This window comes from Tyto alba, unplaced genomic scaffold (assembly GCF_018691265.1).
Source record: "Tyto alba isolate M040663 unplaced genomic scaffold, T.alba_DEE_v4.0 Super-Scaffold_38, whole genome shotgun sequence".
Classification (NCBI taxonomy): domain Eukaryota; kingdom Metazoa; phylum Chordata; class Aves; order Strigiformes; family Tytonidae; genus Tyto; species Tyto alba.
Window position 1 is genome coordinate 9,972,756 of NW_024881313.1, and position 16,562 is coordinate 9,989,317.

The window sequence follows — 16,562 nt, forward strand, 5'->3', positions numbered from 1 at the left end:
AGACCATCCTCAGGACCACACTAGTATCACTTGGCAAATAATACAAGTACATTTAGAATTCATTTGCTTTGAGCAAAGGGAAGCAAACCTAGGAATCCATAATAGTTTTGTGTACAGTGTTTTTTCCACCAAATATTTGGTATTAGCTGAGACATTTGGTTAATGTAAATATTCGCTCACATTCCTCCAGAACTTTTCAGAGGTGTGCAAATTTCCTCTCTCCAAAGCCTTATTGTGCATGAACACACTTCTTGGTATTTCTAATAGCACTGCTATTTTTTTGCACTGCCAGTCTTGTCCAGAACCCCATCTGCCTCAAAGCTGAAACTCAGTGAAGCCTTTAGTTAATCTCTGAGGGTGATCTGATGTTGCTGAACGTGTACTGTTGAATTCAGTTTGATATCCAATTTTGTGGAGGCTGTGAGAAAGTTGTGGTGGATGATGTGGGATTGTGGGACTGTTCTGCTGCCAGCTCTGTATGTGTTTTAAGTTAAACGTTATAAGATAAATAAATCAGTTTATTAATCTGTGTGGGTTGTGCTTGAGCTGATTGAAAAGATGTGAAATGAAAGAGAAGAGAAAAACATGCTTAAAGTACAATCAGTGGTGTGAGATGTTCTCCTGAACTTGGAACCAAATGTGTATTGCCTCATGTCATTCACACACAGTTTCTGTTCCTCCAGTGGAGGGGCCATAGAGAAGCAGACCTAACGTTAAGACTGAGAGATGGCTTCGAAGCCCATTTTGTGGGAAAAAGATGTGGAAAAAAATGCATATTAATTTTTAAGAATAAATCAGCAATTTAATGCTATATAAATTTTTGCTTCTGATGAAACAGTTAAAGTGTAATTGTGAAAGAAGAGTTGCATATACACCTTGAACAGCTATGATTTAATTCTTTGAGAACCAGTTCTCAACTTTCCTCCAGGGGTAAGATTTAATTACAAATATTAGATCCATAATAATTTGATAGCTTTAGTCTATACGTTTAGATAAAGGGTTGAATTATGCCTTATTGGTTTAAAAGCAGTGGAAACATCTGTATATAAATCTGGATAAGGGAATAAGTAACACTGTTCCTTTCAGCACAGAGTCACAAAGTTCACTTCTTATCTGCTGAGGAGCCTGCCAGGTCTGGGATCTGTAAGGGATGGTTTTTCTGTTTTTTGATCCCTACTTCTAACTCTGTCAGAACCCTCACGGAAGCACAGGCCCCGGCAGTGGCTGTCGGCAGCCGCCCTGCGGCCCCACGGCCCCTCCAGGCAGGCGGCCCCGGAGACCCGGCCTGGAAACCGAGGGGCTCAGCGCAGGGAACGCGGCCCTCCTGCCGCACCTCAGGAGAGGCCGTTTTTTCCCTTTCTGTAGAGGGAGCGTTTATAAGCTTTTATTGACGAATGAGAGGGGGAAGGGTAGGTCATGCCCGTGTCGGAGAGCGTGCAGCGGACGTGCACCCTTCAAAAGCGGCTGTGCCTCAAGTGTGAAGGTGCACAGCGGCAGAGCGGCAGCCCCAGCATACGAATTCTGCTTCACCCCCTCGCTGAGTGCCTTTCCCATCAGGTTATCAGGTATTGTGGCTCACTCTCAGTCTCTGTTGCTGAATCCACAGTGGGAAAAGATCTGTCAGTGTGATAAAGGTTTTTCTGCAGTTTTGACCAGAAATTCCGTCTTGGAGCCAGGAAAGCTGTTCCTCTACAGATTAGTGAAAGCTGGTACATTGCCATGAAATGTTTTGATTTGGTGAACTGGCATTTCCAGTGAAAAACTATTTAATGATTTTTTTTTTTTTTTTTTCTGACATTGATCTTGTTTCAGTGGAACTACAAATAAAAGAAACCAAATCTTTAGTATGGGAGAGGTTTTAATTCCTCCCTATGGCTTCTACTTCTGTAAATAATCTTTGAAATCCTTTCTGTGCAAAATAAAGCTTACATTGCTAGGAAACATGAGGCAGTTAGGAAAGCATTCTCCTTTGTCAGTCTCAAATTTACTTGTAGATTTATATAACATTTCCCTCATCTCACCACTTAGGAGGGAAATCCTAGTACTCATTGTGTGAAGTAGGTTAGAAAATAAATATGAAGATGATCCTTCCTTCCCCTCTGAGTCATCTGTAAATACCACCAAATTGCCTCTGATACTTTCAGGGAAAAAGCATATAATTTTTAACCCTGCTTTCAATCCTGCAACTACTGCCATGAATAATTTGAAAACCATCTGCTTTGTGGTGTGTTTTTTTTTTTTTTTTTTTTTAATTAACTTCCTCTCCATTCCTTTTAAAAAATTGCCTGTTCTTATCATGCCATTAGACAGGTACAATCAATAATAAGAGAAAACTGTAATAGCTTTACTTAAATGTGGCCGTGTGTCCTATTCCTTTATTGGCTTCTTTGTAAAATAATCTTCGAGAAAAACCATGCCACCCTTCTGGCTGTTGTGGGACAAATATCTCTGTCCTTTTTTTTTTTTTTTTTTTTTTTTGGTAGCTCTCCCACTTTTAATAATTAAATACTAAGAGAATTCAGTTTAGAGGAGGGAGGAAAAAGGAACTCAGAAAAGAGATTGGCTCCATGCTCATGTTTAGGGCATTTCTTCTACAGTGGGAGACTTGCACTACGCTTCTGTTTCAGAGCATGGAGAATTGTGGATTTGAAAGTGGCTCTTCTTATTGGTAGCATTCTGCACAAGGCAGTCTGATCTGCATTTTTAATCCTTAAGCAAATCTCATGCCCACCTCTACTCCAGAATTTTATGCCTAAATGCCACATCCCCCCGATAGCAATTACTAGCTCACACCTTAGGTAAGAGTTTCTGTGAATGTTTGTGAATTTATACAGACTGAGTGATTGTTAGGGATTGAATGTGCAAATTTCACCTTCCAGTGGTATTCTTTCTTTTTTGTTTCATAAATGCTATACAAACACTTCAACCTTTGAGGATCAGACTGGTTAAAACAAAATAGGTGTTTGCGTTATTTCGCCCAAGTTCCAGAAGCTCATCATAAGCCTTCTGCAACCTTTGAATTCCTTTGCTTCTTGGAAAAGAACTTCCAAGACATTCAACCAGAAATGTTCCATGTGTAGATTGTGGGGCAGCTGTGATCCATGAAGCCTTTGAATGTAGTCTTTGAAATCACAATTGTCCCAGCCCTCCCAGGTGATACTGCAGTTTCTTAAGGGTTTATTTCTCGTGTTTCAGTCATCGTCTGGTGTTGAAGCCAGTAGACCGAGCTGGGAGTGAAGGGCCTTAGTCCTTCATTGGCTCATGACGGTGAGATATGGCTGTGGTGACTTTTTCGAGAACATCAGGCACACCATGGGGATGGAGGTGCAGTTGTTTCAGAGCCCCTGTGTGACATCTTGCCTATTGGGTAGGCCTTTTGACAAAAATGGAGGGAATATCAGCATTAAATCCTATGTGCAGACCTACACTAAACGAATTCCTGGCTCAGGAGGCCTGTCATGGCTATCAGATTGCTTTCTCTGACATTCAGAGATTTGATTTTTGTGAGGAGGACAATAGGAATTTGAAAACTGATTTTGCTAATTTTGCTGTGTCCCACAGAGAACTCTTATCTGCTACCCAGATTTTCCCTAAGTGCAAAAGAGTTTTAAAGATACCTCTGCTACTAGTTGGTTTAGAAAAAATCTCTATTTTAGGAAGGATTAACTACTTAATGCAGCTGGTGTAACACAATGTCAGGGAGAAGAAAAAAATAAATGCCTTCTTCTGAAGAAAGCAGACTGGCTTCTAACACAATGAAGGTCCTGGAATTCTTATTCTACTGCTCAACCAGTTAAGTAATTAATTGTGAAATTCCTGTGACTTTGTATGTAAGATACCAGCATCTTTCCTAAGTAAGCAATTTTCTGAAACTGTTTTCACGCTAGCACATATTTAGAACTCAGCAATGTATCTGGGCTTCAAGGGAGATGCCATGAGGAAGTCAGGGTGAGAATTTATAATTAACTAACTTTGAAATCCAAGTAAGCTGCCTTGCCTTTATGGTGCTCACATACGGAGTTCAGATGGAAAACCTACAGGGTTATAAATTCACACCTTGCTTACGCTATGGTAATTCTTCCCTATAAGTGAACCCTTCATGTCAAGGATATGTTGCTGTCTTCTCTGTATAGTACACAGAATAAACATCTAACCTTGGGATTTTGGAGTTCTTTTCTTAATTTTTCTGTGTGCTCTGTATGGCTTTTGGGAAATTACTTTTGCATCAATTCATGTCTCATTTGCTATAGCACATCTAGTATTAGTATAATAATCAGTATCTATTCTATCTATATAATGTCTACATTATGGAAGTGTTAGAAGAAGCAATTATCTTGTGCAGTGCTTTGAGTTGCTGAGATGGTATTTCTTTTTATCATCACAAGTTTATAATTATGTATCTAATGTATATTTTCTTTCTCATTTTTCAGATTTTCAACTTGCCCATGGCTCTCTTCATACCCCCTTCAGTGTTTGCTGTTCATTTACAGTTCAATCTGCTTTACCAGTTTTGGATACATACGGAGGTAAACCAGGTTTTTAAGCCATACCTAAACAGTTTGCCTGGAGCAGGGTCCTGGAAATCCACTAGCAACTGATTTATTGTGTAAGAAAAATCTTCGTCTGACTTCTTTAAGGAGAAACATCTGTTCATTTTTATTCCTTTTACTGAATATATATTGCTAAGTTTATAAGAAGCAATGAGGCCAGTTGGTCCCAATTAGATTTAAAAAAAAAGTAACTCTAAGGAATCAAAACTTTTTGCTATTTTAATACTGTATTTTCCTATCTTGCAGCTTATTAAAGATTTCTGGCAGATACTGAAACTGATTTAATTTCAAAGATAAATGTATCCAAAACCCAGTGCTTCTTAAAGATCATTTAGAATTGTAACTGAAGTCAGATATTGTTTCCTTCTTAGTGTAAGTAATTCTTAGATGAAAAATGCTCTTTGATTATCTGATGGCTCTTTGTTTATGACTGCACCTATTTATTTGTATTTTGTGAGTGCGTAGAACATATCTAGTTTACATACATATACAGTTAATAACCCACTATAATTAATAAGTAGTTTCCCACACTTCTCAGGTAGTTGAATGGCCTCCTGCCTTCTCGCCGGCACTACAGTAGAGGTGTTTAAAGGTATCCCATGTTATATGTCAGTAGCATATATTTCTCAGTAGCCCCTAGTGGGCTGCAAGTTAATTATCTTTACACCACTTAACTCCTTTGATTATTCTGACTATACAGATGCCTTTTACCCTCTGTAGTTTCATTATGCTATCTATAGGACAATTATTTTGGAACGCAATTTTATTTTATTTATCTGCTATTTTAGGTGATATTGCTGCTTAAATTACAATTTTAATTTTCTCTTTTCTGTGTGTTTCCTAAAAAATAAAAATAAAGGAAGAATGCTACTTATAGTGGCCCAATAACAAACTTCTGTTGTTGAAATTTCACTTCTACTGGACACACTTCTAAAATCATTAATACATGTCTGATGCTCTACAACACCACCATTCTGAATAGGAAAGGCCTACAATAAAATGTCATGCACATCACCAGAATTGGCATATACTCAAGCAATACACAATTAAGCTTGTCAAAATGTTTTGAACAAATTTGAACACTTTAAAATTACACCAAATGAATACTCTGAATCACATCATAGCAAAGTTTCTTTGACCATGTCTTAGGTTCCCCAAAATGGTTTTACTGTGTTTTGACACTAAGAAAAATATAATATGCCTCATCTACATCTTCTCTGCTGTCTGAATCCATTTCTTCCATGGCTGAGAGGTTTCTAACAGTCTGCTGTGCAGCAGTAACTCAATCAGTCTCAGCACTGGTGCCACAGTGTGTGTCTAAAGTTGCTAAAGTGAATTTCAGTGGCTTGTGAATTGCCTATGTCCCTCTAAAGTGCTAAATTCTTCATAGGGTTTAAAAGGAATTTCCATAGCATATGCGCAATGTGCTGAATTTAGACACTATTCAAGAAGAATTTCAGTCTCGGTGAAAAGACAAGCACCCCTTACTATTAAATTATTGTGCCCATAGAAGAACAATAGATTTTTACTGATCCAGTTGATCCAAACATAGATCTTTGTTTACAGGGGAAGTTATTCTTAATGTTGATATTGTTGATTTTGTAGAACAGCTGAAATCAGTTGAAGTATGTTGAAGTCATGTTTAGGGTCACAGATTATGTCAAAATAGAAATAGGGCTACACCATGTTTTAGCAGTTTTCCTGCTTTCAAGGGCAAGGGCATAACAGAAATAAGAAGGGAAAGAAAAGGAAGAGAAATAGTAGAAGCTATTGCAGATAAGCAGGTTTATAGTAGCCAGTATTTTTGGTGAAATTAACATGATGCTTCACCATTATATTGGGGTTTTTTGCAACAACAGTTACAATTTAACTGTTCAAAGCTGTGACATCTCTATTATTTTTTTTTTTTTTTTCTAACAGTCCTTTTCCTGAATTTTAACAGCTCTAATTATTTTACAGAGATTATAGTAAACCAAAAATCTTTCTGTAAGTCTCAGTTTCCAGCAATTTCCTAATATGTGAGGTTTGTCTGGGGCTGCAGGCCTGGGGTTATATAGGAAACAGCACCCTGCCTCGGTGACTGCTGCTAGCCCCGCTGAGAGCTGAGATTCATCATCCCCCAGCATCCCTGGTGTTCTCTGGAAGCCTGTGATGGGTGCTGTTAAAGGGTAGCAGTACGTGTCATTAAGGGTGTAGTGAAGATACGCTTAATTATTCCTAGTCCGCCAGTGCAAGATGTAATAGTTTGCTTCTAAAATGCAGGAGCATTTGATAAGAAATGTTGTTTTTCCTCAGATTTCTATTTCTATCAGTATCAGTGTTTCCTTAGACAAGATTTGGCCCCATATTGCCTAGTCAAGTATGTTTGGAAATTGTAACCTCACAACATTTGATTACACATCTTTCTTCTTCAGAAAAAGAAAACCTAGTAAGATACAGGAAAAAAAGTCTTTTCTTTAATGATGATTGTTTTTCATAGCACTGAATAGCTTAATAAAGCATATGCACAATTTATTGGTTTATAAGAAGAAAAAAATATGTGATAATTAATAGGAAAGAACGAAAGTATGTGAATATTTCTGAGGGAAGATGTTTTGTTTTGGGAGTAATTTAAATTGAATTCAGTAATTCCAGGAGAATGACCATGCTGTGCTGAAACTTTCTATACCACATTTCAGCATAGAACAAAAGTCTATAGCCAAAGTATGATCCCTGATATTTTCCTATACTTTAATTTTGAATGTGTCCAGTATTGTTTCAAATGATGCTAACAGAATTTTATTGTGTTATAGCTTTGACCTTCTTCAATATTTGTTACATCAGTTTTTGACCAGCTTTCCTACCAGCAGATCGGGTGTGGTCTATTTTATTTTAACTCAAGGGGCTCGTATATTCCTGTGAAGACAGTATACCAAATCATAAAGATGAAACGTGCACACTTGTTCTATCTCAGTTAGACTTCTTTATTTCCTGCATACTTGGTATGCATTAGCTTTTTGCCTTTTATATAAAACAGTACATAATTTCAGATACCATAAATCTTATATAAAGATTATACTATGCCATTCTCTTGATGCTAGAGATCTTTTACTATTACTAAAATCAGAATGGGCTATTGATACAGGAAAGGCATTTCTGTAATTAATAAAGAAAAGTTTGGTGTGCTACAGTGAAAACACAACTTTACGACTTAAGTTCTATATTTACATTTAACAATATTGTCCCATTACAGGAATTTTTGCTGTCTGAAGTCGACTTTTTTTTTCACTGCTTCTGTGCATTATTGCATTGTATACATGGCAGTCTGAAATGATATCCAAAATTTTCCAGAGATTTTTAAAAAAATCTCTGAGTAGCACCAGGGAATTGAAAAAAACTTATAATAGCTTATTTAAATGAAAAAAACCAAACAAACAAAAAAAAAAAACAACAAAAAAACAACCCAAAACCAAACAAAAAAACCAAAACCACAACCACCCAAAACAAAAAGAGAAACACCCCAGCAACTTAAAAACAACTGAAGAAAACACTTTTCTGTAATGGTGCATAAAGATAGGATCTCAATAAACCAAGAGAAAGCAATTTTTGATCCTATTCAGTAGTATTTAGGTGAATAGAATGAGTTAGTAATGTGCTCTTAAATGGTCTGGGAGAAATGTTTCTGTGACTAGACCATTCTCAACTAAATCATGGGGGGAGTTAAAAAAAAATACTTTGGTCAAAGAGCACTAAAGATCTAATTTTTCAAAAGCCACAAAATGTTTCAAGACTGTTACTGACAGACAGAAATACTCCATTTCAGTTTATTTTCACAGGTGATTCGGAAGGTCTATGGCTCATATTAAACTATATCCTTCCGTTGTGCATTTATTACAACCAATAAGTTAGGTGTGTTTATAACCTGATAGACACCTGTGAAAAACAGAAATTAGTTTCTGTTGGTTTAGCTGTAATTTTTATGAGATGTCAAATTGTATTTGGAAAGTATCAACTGAATCAATCCCTGATGGTAGTAATTGCACCAGCAGATTATTCTTTGCCTGTTTGATCTTTGACATGCGTTAGTTTCTGTTTAATCTTCTAATTGAAGGAAAGATTGTAATCTGCCCTTTACCATACTCACGGAAGTCAGGTTTCTTAAGGCATCTCTTTTTCCCTTGTTTAAGTCTTCCTACTTCATCAAACTCTGGGAGTAGGAAAAGGTGAGCCAGTACTATTAACCAGGAGTAACATGGGTAAAAACAGGTGAGGAATGGGAAAAATTTTGCCAATACCTTATGTAGGCTGGAAAGAGAGACATGAAATTGCTGCAGATAAAGGCCGGAATACGTTTGTTTTTGTCAGAAAACACCAATTCAGTAAAACTGAAACTTGCTGTGGAAGTATATTGTAGTCGTTAAAAAATATTTTGCACATATGTACTGGTATAAGTTTCTGTCTATGACTTTCTTTAGCTTTGACTTCTGCTCAGTTTTCTTTAATGAAAAAGTTTGAAAGAGAGAGAAATGATGAAATCTTCACATTTTCATGAGAAGAGATTCTGTTCCTGGCAGGAAGCCATGCACAGTCCATCTGGGCTTCCTGAGTACAGGTGAGGTGTTGTGGCCCAATTCTGAAGTCCTTACATCAATCAGCTCTTACCTAGGAATATGGCAAGATTCAGAAAAAAATCTTCTGTGTTTTGTTTTTCCAAATATGAGCATAGGGTCAATAAGAAAATTAAACAAACAGATTGAAGAACCAAGAAAATTAAGTAAAATACATAAAAATGTACATATTTATTGTAAGTAGCTGTACACCTGTGATTACTGTATCAATAGCAAAAGCTCTTCTTGAAACTCTAGAGAACATATATGTATTTTTAAGCAGAAGCTGTTTGAGACAAAAGTCGATTGAATGGTGATTAAAAGAACTATAAAATCTTTAGGACAATGTGATAAATAAGTGATAGCCTGACACAGTAGGTAACATATGCAGTTATTAATTCCCAGGCCCTAAAAATTTAGATTGGTCCTCTATTTCTTTGCAAATTTCATTTTTCCATTTTCTTGGACCTACCTTTTCCACATTGTGTGCTGTAATCTCATTTAAATAAACAAGGAAGGAATGCAGGAGTAAACAAATGTAACAAGGTTTATTTAATGTACTTTCAGTAGTCTAGTATTTTAGAAGCAATTTAGTAATCCACTTATTGAAACTGAAAGGTAAATTTGATCAAGATTTGAGACTTTGAATTTAAAAAGCACTTTAACAAAACTTATTTGGTTATAATGCTTTTGAGTGTTTGCAGTGAGAAGAAGATAGTTTTGTTTTTGTGGTTGTTTTGTGGAGTCAGAGAAAGATTTTCAGTAATGAGCTAAAATCAGTATTTCAAAAGTGAAAAATGGAGATGTTCTGCTGGTAGGTAAAAAAAAACTTGATGCCTTCTTTACAAAGGCATATATTTATGCTTAGTTTGATAAACTGTGAATAGTTCCTATAAGGTCAGTAATTAATTAATCAAATTTAATGTGTAAAAGTTTTGGCAAAATGTTGGTATACAAGTGGTATTGAATCGATGCCAGTGGAAACAGTATTGTAGACAGATCTGGTTTCCTGGTCGAGATGAGAAATGTGGTATGGGTTGTTTCTTGTTTGTTTGTTGTTGTTTTTTTTTTTGTTTGTTTGTTTGTTTTTAAATAAAGACCATCACTGGTAAAAGGTAAAATCGATAATATTCCAATGGATTGAGTATAATTGTGAAATTGCGGTCATGAATTTGATGCTGGAAGCTCATTTTGAATTCAAATAGCATATGCCAACAAAACCTTTCATTTTGTGTATTCTAACACATTGGTTCATTTAATAAAAGAACAAACTTATTTTCTTTAATTCAGCCACTGTAGCCAAAAATAGACATGGGTGGGTCTGATGTGCCCTTTCAAATTAGAAACAAACACATCTGTCCTAGTCAGGTTACAAGGGATCAGAAACTTGCCATTCACAAGACTTTTGCTAAAAGTAATCAAAAAGATGTATGTAATTAGAGGTGATAACAGCCGTTCTCCTAGTCTGATGTTATAGATTGTGTCTGACAACTCTCAGTGACACAGATGATTTAAGTGGAATTTTTAGAAAGAGGTCATGTTGTCCAAGAGCCTACTGGCTTTTAGAAGTTGGATTTTCTCACTGTTAAAAATGTCCAAGAAATTATTCTAAAACCAATGGGGAATGAACTAATCACTGATTTGCATAAAGACCAACATTTTGATTTACAAGAGAAGGTTCTGGTCCCATTCCTGACAGTTGATGCTTTTGTCATTCATAGATTCATTGTTCTCCTGCGGCAAACTCTCAACTCAGGCATTTACTGTGTAGAGGAGGAGAAGAACAAATAAATCAATAAATACCAGGGAGATAAAAACACTTTCTTTGATGCAGACAGTGCCTTTGTAGGTCCAGATAGGATATATATACAATATAGACAATAAAACTCAAACATGATTCCAAGAAACAAAGATATCTCATTGCTTCAATCCAGCCTGTTTGCCAAAATGTCTCATTAGTTTTTCTGACCAACCTGCAGGATGAAAGTCTTGTCATTGTTGCACTTGCCAGAACGTGGAGAAAAGCAAAGCTAACAGCATTGTCACTAAGAGGAAATACTAGCAGTAACTGCAAAATGTGTTCCACTTTTCTATATTTCACTCCCTCCATGAGGGGAAAAAAGTATTACCTTTCTAGATATATAAAGCATGTAATTCTGCTTTTTTGTTTTAAACATAAAGAATAACAAAAGAGAGAGAAAATAAAACATTCATAAGAGAGCACACTGTTCCTTTCCTGCTAAGTGTAGGCTGCACTTCAGTGTAGTTTAATCAGGAAAAATGTAGTGGGATGAGTTTTGGAGTTCCTTCTGAGGCACCTTGGACTTCAGTGATAGTTAGGAGTGCTGACTTTACACCTTAGTAGCCCCACGATGAGCCTCCTATTTTAAAGCTAAGTGCTCCTTGGCACTTTTAGGTATCTTGAGTCTATCCAGAAGTGCCTTGACATGGTGAGTTATGCATTCTGTTCTTATCTAGTTTTTCTTTCAACTGAACTGCAGAATTGAGAGGGACTTAAAAAGTATGTATGTCATTTAAATGAACTGAGTAGTATTCTGCACCCAGTAGCTCTCAGTTCAATGTGCGGCACAGGAGCCATGATCCTTTTCATACAAAAAGAGGTTGCTCCACAATAATTGCTTATATTGGTGATTTGCACTTGATGGGCAACAATCTGGACAGAGGAACCCTTCCCTTTCCCTGTTGTAGCTGGATGACTGGTGAGACCAGGAACTAAAAGTTTATGGGACAAGGATATATATATGCAGGATCTTCATTTTTCATCCTAATAATTAAGTCCTTGAGTTTGGCTGTTGGTTTCTGGTCTTTTCAACACAGACTCTTGTTGCAAGAGACAGCTGTGAAATGTTTACTTCAGCAGCAATGGGTCTGACTATTGCTAATCTGCTTGCAAAACCCCTAAAACTAGAAATTGTACTTCAAGAGTTTTATTTAGGCCACTTGTATCTGTTATGTTGCTGGAGAGTTATCAAGTTAAAAGTGAAATGACCTACTTAGAGATGCAACACGTTTCTGTACAGTCTACATCCTAGAAAACAATCTAAACAACTCATTAAATAAAGTTAATATAATAATGAAAGAATACCTCATTAATATGGACATAAGTTAGAGATATTACTGTCAAAAAAAACCCCGATTTTCTGTATTACATGTAATACTCTTGAGTTTTTCTCTTAGCTTGTACTCAGTAAGAATCTATTTAAATTAGTTATGGCTTCAAAGCCAACAGAAAATTTGAAAGAGCATTTGTTAAAACCACAAAGTGTAGGCTGCTGACTATTTAAAGAGGAAAGTGAAGAGCTACACTTGGCTATATTTTAGTTTATTTCAGGACTGGCATACTGATTTATTACTTTCTGTTTTTTTCCCTGCAATTGCCAGCATGTATTTGTCAAGCTGCTGAAAAATACTGAAATTGTATAGCAATTTTTCTCCTGGAGTTTGTTTAAAATGCTTAACTTGATACATGACGGAAAGAGTGACTTTCTCCATGCTCTGCTATTTGTAATAATGCAGTTAAAACAACCAGTCAGGGTAGTTTTTCTCTCATTTTTAGCAGACAAATTGATTGAAACTTCATATATGTACTCATCTTTCCTACATGGCTTAACTGGACCTTTTTTTTTTTTTAAAAAAAATGTTGCATCCACTTATTGAAAGTGTTAACTGAGATATTCAGGTAAAATGCCAGTTTGATTCAAACCTTACATTCTGGTTGAGGTGTAAAACAGTGAAAAGTGACAACAGCCTGCCTTCAAGATAATTTATTATAAACACATTTCTTAAGTCTGTGTGTTTATTATATAAATATGCCCTAAACTGGACTATCCATTAAAACTAGGCTTTCACCTCCCATTCGTACAATCCAAATTTATCAGAAATTCACCCCCTATGAAACTCTTTATGATCCCAACAAGCCTGATTCCTCTCAGTTGTTTTATTTCTAAACTATAAATATTGTTTTTTCACTCCTCAGTATGGAAATTTGGCTACATCCATTTTACATGCTTACTGGAGTAGAAAACTGCCTAATCAGATAGGAAAACAATAGGCGGTGTATAAATTGAGGTTTGCTGAGGATTTCAAAGTGTGAAACTGGCAGACGAGCACATATCCTAGGACTTCTGACTTTCCTCAGCTTCCCTGCAGAGATTTCACATGGCAAATCTGATCACCAGAGCCATCTGTATAAATATACATGGGTGTGTTGTCCTGAATTAACACAGCAGCTCTACTGGGGAATGTAATTAAGGTCTTATTTTTAAATTTCCCCACCAGACTGTCTGAAATATAGATTTATATACCAGGAATAAAAATCTTACATTGATTTTGTTGAGGAAATCAATAGTAATATGTGTTTTACTACCAACTAGTCCAACAGAAACCCCAAAGTTAAGTTCAGAGTGCTCCTTAGTGATATGGATTAATTTAGCCTCTCCTGTCCTGCAGATCAGTAACACTATGATATTGAAAGTAATGCTGTGCTACAAACAGCTTTTCTTATACTCAAAGAAAAAAAAAAAAAAAAAACAAAACAAACAAAACAGAACAGAACTTTTTATATATGAATGGTTTTACTGTAACATATCTTGCTCTATGCAGTCAACATTCCTTCCTAACGTTCATGCTGAAACAGAGTTAAGTAAAGATTCATGTTGTAGTGGTGACAGGAGGAGTTGTTACACAAGATGTAAAGTTTCCCTTCGATTTCATGTCACGATTTTTTCTCATTATTTAAACAAGAACTACATTGAAGTGGTGCAGGTACCAGGCAATAAAGATTTCCCTTGGTGCTGACAAACTCTGAGACCGCAAACGGAGGTGCTTACATGCCGCAAGAGATATTGCATAATGTTCTTTTCCTTTAGGCTAGGAATTGCTGTCACAAAGGAAACATCTTTATATAAGAATTACTATTCTAGAGAAAAAAAAGAAACATTTAGTTCTCATTTTATATGAAGATTTCACTGTTTTATTCAGTAATATATGGAAACCATTTCTAAGCATGCAGCTTTTAACCTGCCTTATTTATTAAACTGATTTTGGAATTGCTTCAATTATTGTCAGTAATTCCACTTTATTATTCAGCAATACCCAAGTACCATGGAGGGAATATGTTGTTTATTTAAAAAAAAAAAAAAAAAAAAGAAAATATGTTTTTTCTCCACATGTTTTGGGGAGAGATCTGACAAAGCTTTTATAACTGATATATATAAGATACATAAATATCTGATTTGTAGGTAGTTTACTGAGTCCATTTGCAAGGGTTTTGGGAAGTGAAAAATTATTTTTGTGCCTACGGGATGTTAAAAAATAAACAAAGCAAACAGGAAAAGAGTTTTGCTGGAATTCTGCAGTTCGTGTGTGGGTCACTGGCATGGGAGTTGAGGTGCACATGATGTGTTAATTGAGAGAGGAAAAATTGGAGACAGGATTTGATTTAGAACAGTAGGTGTCTGTATCAGGGAGACAAACACAAACCTCCAGCTATATTGGTCAAAATACAGATAAAGTCATCCCTGGAAAACAGTTGGGGTATTTCAGCTTTTAAGGGATTAGTAGCTATTTTTCTGTATTCCCAAAATCACTGCAAGATGATGATAAAAAGAACAAGAATATTTTATATTCACAAGCAGATTCTTATTCCTTTCAATGGTATGAAATAGAGTTTGAAGTATAGTCGACAAGGATATTGAATAATGACATTTCCACTTTTTTTTTTAAATTTTGAAACAACTTTCTTGTAAAAAGGTCTGAAACGACTTTCTAATGCATACAAAATTTATAATAGCAGAAAGCTTTTTCCTTTTTAAATGAAAATGCTGATTACAAGCCACAAAAACTGAGATTTTCTGATATTCTTATACATTTGTGGGGTTTTATTTTTTAATTTTTAGTTTTTATTTTTTTCCTGAAATAACACTGTGAAAGATCTTATTCTAAAAAGCCATTTTGAAAACAAAGCTGTTCTAAGCTGAAAATGTTTTGCCGTCTTGAATGACTGAGACCTAGTAGAGTATATGCTTTGGCAACTGGTTGCAACTGCAACGTAAGCCAAGTTACTGCCAGCATGAACACTTAGGAGCTTCTTTGCAGTTGCCATTTTCCAAAGTAAATGTCTGGATGCAAAGAAGGCGCAGAAATTAGGTTAGTCTGACAGCTGAAAGGTAGGTTGGTAAGTGGGGTACCTGCCACTGCCTTTCTCCTGTCCATTGCCTGTTCGTCATTCTTTTGAACATGGGTTGTTGTTACACCACATTAAATTTTATTACAAGTCAATTCCTACATTTCATTCCTTTCACTGTGATTGCAGTAAGTTCCTGTCAGCCTGACATGACAGAGTCAGAAGCTTGCCTGGCAAAAACTGTCTCACTATCCTAGTCTTGACAATTTGCTTTGGTGAAAGATCTGCTTGTAGGAGTTTTGCACCTGGTAAAATGGGAGAATACAGAAAAATTCAACAAAATATTATGTTCTTTGCCATATGGTGCTGCAGGAGCCTTCAAAATTCAGCTTTCCAGAGGTGATATGTTTCTGTTTGTTGAAATGATATATGGATATATTTATAAAATATACATTTATAAAATATTTATAAAATTTTTGACACCAAAAGTTTTCCACTGACCAGAGTTTTTTGTATTTTAGAAATGTGCTAAATATATAGATGTAAAATTACTGATAGCAAAGGAAGTTTCTAGGTACAGCACCCTGTACCATTTGAATATCTGGTGAAAAAATATTTTTGATGTGTTTTAACTAAAGTGTTGATTTATGGATTGCTAATTTCAGCATGCTGGATTTTTGCTTGGCCAGATACAGAGTTCTGTACCACCTCTGAGTTTAAGTCATGGCTATAATCATTATCTCAGATATTTCCATCAGTGTGTGGCTAGTATGTCTTTGCAATGGAGGTAACCTTGGCTGAATAATGAATTGAAGTATACTCGGGCATCAATCACTAATGATGCTACAGAAAAGATATTTCAGTAGATTTGTGAATGCAATCACTCAAAGAAAGACTATTTTAAAGGATGAGAGAGGTTTCATTTTCCAAAGAAAATACTTTCTCTAGCATTAGTCAGAAGAATTTATTTAAAATTTTATGTAAGTTCCTGAGGTCCTCAGGGAGTTCCAAGACACAGAGTTTTACTTTAGTATACCTATGTATTATATGGACTTCCAAAAGGATGAATTTTAATTTTAAAATATTAATTTAATTGGCTGGATATTGAAGAACCGAAGGTATTCATTCCGAGGGCACTGTATTATAATCCACCTGTAGGCTAAAAGTGAAGACTGCTATTCCTTAGTGATTCCATGCTCTCCTAATGCAGATTTGGTTTATTTTTCAGAAATTGTTAATATACCAAGCTAAAAATATTTTAAAACCAAGTAGATCAAAGTT

At 35.8% G+C, this 16,562-nt stretch overlaps 1 protein-coding gene across 1 annotated transcript in view; it reads left to right on the plus strand.

Annotated features, from left to right (window-relative positions):
- AGMO (alkylglycerol monooxygenase) overlaps positions 1 to 16,562 on the plus strand; it is a 195,403-nt gene that overhangs the window by 81,827 nt on the left and 97,014 nt on the right. The window contains exon 5 of the mRNA XM_032991450.2: positions 4,431 to 4,526. Within this exon, the coding sequence (XP_032847341.2) occupies positions 4,431 to 4,526 (96 nt within the window). The remainder of the gene's footprint in view (positions 1 to 4,430; positions 4,527 to 16,562) is intronic.